Source organism: Cucurbita maxima, unplaced genomic scaffold (genome assembly GCF_002738345.1).
Source record: "Cucurbita maxima cultivar Rimu unplaced genomic scaffold, Cmax_1.0 Cma_Scf00011, whole genome shotgun sequence".
NCBI classification, from domain to species: Eukaryota; Viridiplantae; Streptophyta; class Magnoliopsida; order Cucurbitales; family Cucurbitaceae; genus Cucurbita; species Cucurbita maxima.
The window spans coordinates 2,799,796-2,808,257 of record NW_019272027.1 but is presented as its reverse complement, the minus strand read 5'-3'; the positions used below and the strand labels follow the sequence as shown (position 1 = coordinate 2,808,257).

The 8,462-nt window shown below is 35.7% G+C and overlaps 1 protein-coding gene across 1 annotated transcript in view; it reads left to right on the top strand.

Moving 5' to 3' along the window:
* LOC111486717 (nudix hydrolase 13, mitochondrial) overlaps window positions 1-3,226 on the top strand; it is a 3,992-nt gene extending 766 nt beyond the window's left edge. Inside the window, exons 3-6 of the mRNA XM_023133950.1 lie at window positions 1,165-1,285; window positions 1,375-1,458; window positions 2,410-2,559; window positions 2,658-3,226. Of these exons, the coding sequence (XP_022989718.1) occupies window positions 1,165-1,285; window positions 1,375-1,458; window positions 2,410-2,559; window positions 2,658-2,939 (637 nt within the window). The 3' untranslated portion in view covers window positions 2,940-3,226. The remainder of the gene's footprint in view (window positions 1-1,164; window positions 1,286-1,374; window positions 1,459-2,409; window positions 2,560-2,657) is intronic.
* Window positions 3,227-8,462: the final 5,236 nt, after the last annotated feature.

Below are 8,462 nucleotides of genomic sequence, written 5' to 3'. Positions count from 1 at the left end.
TTTTTTTTTTTTTTTTTTTTTTCTACATCACTCATAGCCTATTCCTTTTTCCTTATCTTCAATAATTATGAATAGTCTCATTTCGCTAACAAATTGCCTAGTTTGAAATGATCATTTCCATTGGTTTTTGCATCTAAAATCTGCGCTATTGCTATGCTTGTCGCTCGTTTCAATCTACAATTATTGTATCTTTCTGGTTGAGCAATCATTATATTATATTATATATATATATATATATTCCTTTTTTTATGTACATGGTGGGTCTTCTTATTGACCTGGGTTACATGAACAACATAATGGGTTTCGCTATCTATTTTTTCTCTTTTGTGGGCAAATTTCAGATATTAGAAAAAACACAAGGATTTTTGCTGAGGCTGATTGCGAGCTGTGAGTGGATGTTTCAATTCATGCTCCAAAATTCGATAGGGAGTAATTATGATATTTGAAAACACTCGAGTATTTTTCTTTTCAATTGTTATGAACTTATTCACGTTATAAACATTCTGGTATGCCTGATAGGAATTGAATTGCGAAACTAGGAAATGAGATGAGATATACCTATTTGAAGTGTATACAAATGAATTTTGGATGCCTGAAAACAAAAATGATAGTATTTTATATGTTTGAATGAGAAATGTACTGATATTATTTCGCTAACTCCAAAATTTGTTTTATATTATAATTATTTGACGAAAAGACAGCCTGATGAGTTATAAGGGAAGAGAAGGAAACAATTTCTAGATTGAGAAATGGATGAATCAGTTGTTGAATGATATGATGTGGATTGTGGATTTGAGTTTCTACTCTCTTGTTCCTTATTTTGTCAGGAAAGTTGCTTGTCTGCAATTTTGTTCATAGACTTGTCCTTAACCTAATTCCCTAAATTGAATGTTTAATATGATTAATATAGAATTGTTTCCTTCCAGTTATGGATTTATTTATTTCTCATGATATTCCAAACCTCAAATTTGAATTCAAAAGTTGGTGTGATGCTGAATGTTTTTCTCCGAAAATTTAGAGGTTCCTCTACTTGTAGCTTTATCGATGTTGAATTCTTAAATGGCAGTGTTGAATGCTGTTTCATTTGAGGTTTTTGTAACTTAATAAATTTAACTCAGCAATTGATACTTATTTGTTGCTTACTTATTGCCACATGCGCAACAGATGCATTCCTTTTAGGCTGATAGAGGACAGCGATGAAGTTCATGACCAGTGTGATATCGAGAACAAAATTGAAGTTCTCATGGTTTCTTCTCCAAATCGTGATGACCTAGTGTTTCCGAAGGTTTATATTCTATCCATTCTTGGTTGAAGGAGTTGGCAAGAAATACCCGTGTCCTATATTTCAATGTTTCTCTTTGTTTTGGTTTGTAGGGTGGATGGGAGGATGATGAGACCATCCTGGAAGCAGCATGTCGTGAAGCCGTGGAAGAAGCAGGAGTGAGAGGAAAGCTCAATGTAGGTTTATATATTGCCCCTTTGTGGAAATTGATAATCTTACATGTTTTCTTCACAAATATCAAACAATATGTGTCAAGGTTGTAGAACCTTTCAGATGCTTGTTGATGGGTTGCTGTAGGAGCCAAGTCTAGGAATAGTTTTGTAACGACCCAAGCCCACCGCTAGGAGATATTGTCCTCTTTGGACTTTCCCTTTCGGGCTTCCCCTCAAGTTTTTTAAAACGCGTCTGCTAGGGAGAGGTTTCCACACTCTTGTAAAGAATGTTTCATTCTCCTTCCCAACCGTTGTGGGATCTCACAATCCACCCCCTTCGGGGACCAGCGTCCTCACTGCCACTCGTTCCCTCTCCAATCGATGTAGGACCCCAAATCCACCCTCCTTCGGGGCTCAATGTCCGTGCTGGCACACTGCCTTCATGTCCACCCCCTTCGGGGCTCAGCCTCCTCGCTGCTACATCACCCGGTGTCTGGCTTTGATACCATTTATAACACCCCAAGCCCACTGCTAGCAAATATTGTCCTCTTTAGTTTTTCCCTCTCGGGCTTCACAAGACGAAAGGAAGGTAAACAGGAGTTAACGCGTCTGCTAGGGAGAGATATCCACACCCTTATAAAGAATGTTTCGTTCTCCTCTCCAACCGATGTGGGATCTCACAAGTTTACATAAGCAACTTGGCATCTCATGAAATTTGTACTTCACTGATCTGTTGCTTTAGTAGAACTGCAAAACGCATGAGATTGATGAGTTCTTTGACAGAAAAACTTTGATAACTACATTTGAGAATTGTCAATTGAATGAAAACAACAAACAGGTTTTGCTAGCAGTTTAGTTGATTCATGTACTGTATTGTTACAAAAGAATAATAAAGCTAATAGCGTATTGTCTTGTTGAACTAGCTACTGTCCATTTTGACTTATATTATTGGGAAATTTTCCATTTTTCTGTCAGGAAAACCCTCTCGGAGTTTGGGAATTTAGAAGCAAAAGCAGTCAGGACATCTGCAGCATGGAGGGAGCATGCAGAGGATACATGTTTGCATTAGAAGTTACAGAAGAGCTGGAGTCATGGCCAGAGCAGGGAAACCGCCACAGGAAATGGGTCAGTATAGACTTATTACTGGAAACTAGCACTCTTTGAAAAAGCATTTTTGTATAAACTGGTTGAACTCTGCCAATAATGAGAAGAAATATTTACAGCTCAACGTTAAAGAGGCATCCGGACTGTGCCGGTACGAATGGATGCGCGTGGCACTCGGAGTGTTTCTTAGAGTAATGGTGGGGGGTGAAAACATTGCAACAACTACAGAAGAGACGTCGGAGACGACCCCAGTAACAGTTCCGAACGTGGTTGATTGTGCATTGATATCGTCAAACTGCTGCGGAAGGCCTGCGTTCGGTCAGGCGCAGGGTACGAGTCATTCAGCAGCAGGCATAGGGATTTCAAGGGGATGCAGATTAGGCATCACAATAACAGAATGATGAAGTTGTGCAGTGGAACAAACAGTAGTGAAGAAGCAGATGAGGTATGCTTTTTGAGCTTTGGTTGGGTTGTTGCATAGTGTGAATGATGGTGCGTTTGATGAAGGGTATTGGTGTTATTGTAATATGCTGTAAGTAAATGAAGAAGCCAAGGCAGCCTCAGGGGTGGTTGGTGGGTGGGGGAACCAAACAGTGTATTATAGTTGGAGAGAGATAAGACAGCCTCAGGTTTAACTCGTGTTTACTGTTTAATGGAAATGGAAATGGTTTAGAGCACCAGAATACCTCTCATCTCATAATATTCTATTCAATTTTGCCTTTAGAAATTATATATATAAGTTTATTATAACCATCATCTTCAAAGGTTATGAAGAGGACTAAGCGTATAGACAAAAATTTGCTCTCTTTCGCTAAGAAATGAGAAAGAACGGAGGAAATAAATTAAGATACGAGGATAGAGATGTCTATTTAGCTTGCGGGGTTGGTGCTCCATGGGGACCTGTCTTGAACGGGGTAGAGATTTCCTGTCTTGAACGGGTAGAGATTTCCTGTCTTGAACGGGGTAGAGATTTCCTGTCTTGAACGGGGTAGAGATTTCCTGTCTTGAACGGGGTAGAGATTTCCTGTCTTGAACGGGGTAGAGATTTCCTGTCTTGAACGGGATAGAGATTTCCTGTCTTGAACGAGGTAGAGATTTCCTGTCTTGAACGAGGTAGAGATTTCCTGTCTTGAACGAGGTAGAGATTTCCTGTCTTGAACGAGGTAGAGATTTCCCTTTTAAACCGTGAATAAGGGAGGGAGTGGGAAGAGATTCTCCCCTTGGATAAATAGGGTTGATGGCAAGGATTATATTCTTCGTCCCTACCCAATTCCTCGACCATGCCTGCCTCTACCCCAAGGATTATAATCCTCGTCATTTTTCGACTCTCAAGAGAGATTTTTTTATGAGAAAATTTTCTATATATATATATATATATATATATATTTATTTATTTGTATATTCTCTAAAACATAAGTTATATTCTCCAATGAAATTTAATTTGTGTAATAATAATTTTTCTAACATTTAAATTATTTTTTTATGGTGTTAATTGAACTAATCTATTGTTTCAAACATTAATTTATTAATGGAAAAAAATTAATTACTATTCTTTTTATATAATTCAATCTGGAAAAAAATTAATTATTGTTTTTGTATAATTTTCAACCATTAATTTATTAATGGAAAAAAATTAATTACTATTTTGTTAATTTTATGTATCAAATTTCGTCTTCATGATTAATTTTATATTTTATTTATTATTTAAAAATTAACAAAAAAAAAAAAAAAATAATTTAAAGGGGTAAACTCCAATTTTTTAATAACATGGGTGAAAGATTTTTTTTTTAAGAAGAACAATAAACAAAAGAAAATTCCCAAAGTACAAGAAAACTTCCCTCTCCCCCACCCCACCTTCGACATTGTTTCAATATTTGGATAGTTGGATTAGAGATCTGAATCGTTTCAAATTACGGATCGAAAGTTATGAAATTCAAAGAAAAATAGGTTAGAAGTCACTTATTTGATCGAAATATGGAAATCTTGCACGGGGGAAGGAGATAAAAGGATGCATGATGACTATCCGGACAAGGAATGCGCCCACGAACACGAACGATGTGTGTTGCAATTCGGACAAAGCACGTATTGTCTTACTAGTGAAAACACATCTCTAACAAATTGGAACACTTCACCTGCATCCAACTTGCACCCACCACCCTATAGTCGACCCGGGATCACGACCCACACCCATGAAACTAGCCTGACCCAGCTCCCATGACTCGTGACTACACTTCCTTTCCACATGTGATACACACGCATGATAAGCGTGCGTAAATACCCCATCCAGCCCAGTGCCTATAGGGTGTGCGAGTTCTCATTTCTTTGTCGTTCAACCCAGTTTGTAACTTTTCCATCCCAATTTAATACTAATCCTATTTTTGTGTGAATTAAGTTCCTCTAAAGAATTTGGTGACTTTTCCACCGGTGATTGTACTTAAGAATGAAAAACCGATAAGTAGCCTTACGGATTTTAGGAAGTGATACTTGTAGGGATCGCTTGAATTTGCATGTATGCTATAAAACCTAACCTTAGATGACTAGTATTAGTATGACCCGAGCTTAGGAAGATTGGATAAACATGAGAGATAATCACTGGCATCCGTGATTTTAAACCTCTTAAAAGTAACGAATAAGTAAAAAATTATCGCACATGCAACCTTATAATTCTATCCATTAAACTCTCAACTAAATTTACAAAAATTTAATGGATATACTGTATAATTTTGTTTTTATTAGAAAGAAGTGTGTTATATTATAATAATTGGGGCAAATAAATAAATAAATAAATAAATAAATATGTACTTTTTTTTAATTATTATTATTATTATCCGTACTTTTTTATTTTCTGATTGTCGTTGTTGTCGTAGACGTGGCCTGTGGGAGTAGACTTCAGCAATGCAATTACAAATTGCAATGTAGATGACGTGGACATTTGGGTTTGGTATAGAGTCACGCGCCATTCAAGTGTTTTGACTTCACGTGCAAAGCCTAGGCACGTGATCTCCACCCGCCGCCCCCTCTTCCTTTTCTACGCGTTTCTCGTGACGCGTCCAATGCGTGTGCGTCTTACAATTTTCTTCCTTTTTTACCCTTACCATTTCTATCCACATTAATTAATTATCTTCATTTTTTTAAAATTAAATTTATTTTGTAATTTGACCCTTTATTTATTTATTTTTTTATTTATAAAATTAAGTGAAATTAATGCATTACAAATTATAAAAAAATTAATGAATTATTTCAATGACCAGTCTATTATATAGACTAGTTTTTGGCATAGCCTAAACTCAATCTAGCTTCTTAAATAATAAAGATAACTATAAGTTTTTACAAATAAAATATAAAATACGCTTTTAGTTTCTAATATTCAAATTTAGTTTCGAACTAATTAAAATTTAAATTCAAGCTCTTAAGACCGAACGTGTCAGGTTTGAAATCTCTAGGACTAAACGAAACTAAACCCTAAATCTCAATGATCGAAAGTGTGAGTTTTGAAAATTAGTTACGACCTATGCACAAGATTCAGAATCTAGATTCAACACCTGATAGCTCTGACATTCCCGTGTAGCTACCTATTTCTCGCTTTTAAGAGTAAATACTGGAAATAAACCCTAAATCTCAATGATCGAAAGTGTTAGTTTTGTAAACTTATTGTTACGATCCATGCACAAAATTCAAAATCTGGATTCGACACCTGATAGCTCTGACATTCTCGTGTAGCTACCTATTTCTCGCTTTTAAGAGTAAATACTGGAAATAAACCCTAAATTTATTGTTATAATCCATGCACATGATTTAGAATCTGGATTCGATACCGGATAACACTGACATTCTCTACCAACATATGTCTTTTCACGCTTTGTTCTCGCTCATATGGTTCTTAGAAAAATTCCCGAAAAGTCACCCAACATAGAAATGTGTTAAACAAAACACATTTTACTTTCACGTTTGTTTGGTATAAGTAGTAACTTTCGATTCTTTTAAGTATTTTTAGCCATGTTGATCTATAGGATCGCTCTCGTTTGAGTGTTATCCCAGTTCATTCATGTATTTCTCTTTTACTCGGGTATCATATTTACCGAAAAAAACTAAATCGAAATTCAAATATAAAATCGCGTATGAAAGGTAGGACGAAAATGGAGAGATTTGAAGGAGATAGGAACGAAAGTGGATGAAAGTATTGGGCATTGGGGATTTGAAATTTGATATGACACGTAATCAATAAGGAAGGAATTCATTGGATTAAGGCTCTATGCCACATGTCATGTTATGTTGATGGGTTTGAAATGAGAGACCATGGAATATGGCCTATCACTCCCCATTAATTCCATTACATGTTGCATAACAATTTGCTGACTCAAACAAAAATATTTTATTTTATTATTTTCTTCACCTAATTATACCATCCACTAACATTTGCTTCAATTTTTTTTTGAATTAAAAAAAATTAATAATCACGGTGATATAGTGTGAGATCTTAATTCGATTGGAGAGTGGAACAAAACAATTTTACAAGGGTGTAGAAACTTTTACCTTATAGACGTGTTTTAATCGTGAGGTTGATGACAATATGTTACGGGTCAAAGCGGATGATATATGTTAATGGTGGACTTGGACGGTTAAAAATGATATTAGAGCTCGTCACTGGGTAGTGTGCCAGTGAGAATGCTGGCCCCTAAGGGAGGTGGATTATAAGATCTCATATCGGTTGGATAGAGGAAGAAAATATTTCTTATAAGGGTGTGAAAATCTCTCCCTGATAGACTCATTTTAAAATCGTGAAGTTAACGATAATGCGTTACGGGTCAAAGCGGACAATATTTGTTAACGGTGGGCTTGGACTGTTACAAATGGTATTAGAGGCAGTCACCAAATGGTGTGGAAACGAGGATGCTGGCCCCTAAGGGAGGTGGATTATAAGATCTCACATCGGTTGGATAGGGGAACAAAACATTTCTTATAAGAGTGTGGAAAGCTCTCCCTGATAGACTCGTTTTAAAATCGTGAGGTTAACGATAATACGTTATGGGTCAGAGCGGACAATATTTGTTAACGTGGCTTGGACTGTTACAAATGATATTAGAGGCAGTCATCGGGTGGTGTGGCAGCGAGGATGTTGGCCCCTAAGAGAGGTGGATTATAAGATCTCACATCGGTTGGATAGAGGAACAAAACATTTCTTAAAAGGGTGTGGAAACTTCTCCTTAGTATACGTGTTTTAAAACTGTGAGGCTGACAATAATACGTTACGGGCTAAAGCGGACAATATCTATTAATGGTAAACTTGGACTTTACAAATGGTATTAGAGTCCATCATTGGGCAGTGTGTCAATGAGGACGTTGGCCCCTAAGGGAGGTGAATTATGAGAACACACATTGGTTGTATAGGGGAACAAAACATTTCTTATAAGAGTGTGAAAATCTCTGTTAGTATAAGTGTTTTAAAACTGTGAGGTTGACAACTATATGTAACGGGTCAAAACGGACAATATCTTAACAATGGACTTGAGTTGTTACATATAGGATCGAACCTTAACAAACCAATAGTTTTAGTCCTTTCACATTAAATTGTTTCCAACAAATGAATAATAGATATCAAAATGATCCCCTTTTATCAAAACCTCGACTGGTAGAATATTAAAAAATTAGATTAAATTATGAAAATGACCCTCAAACCTTTTCATTTGTTTAACAAATACGTCAATTTTTTGAAATTACAATATTACCCTTTGCCTTTTATAAACTTTTTCAAACTATCACTAGAATAATTTAACAAAAAAACCAACTAGTTAGTGACTTGGAAATCAAAACCTCGACCATTCAAATATTAAAAAAAAAAAAAAAAAAAAAAAAAAAAAAAAAAAAAAAAAAAAAAAAAAAAAAAAAAAAAAAAAAAAAAAAAAAAAAAAAAAAAAAAAAAAAAA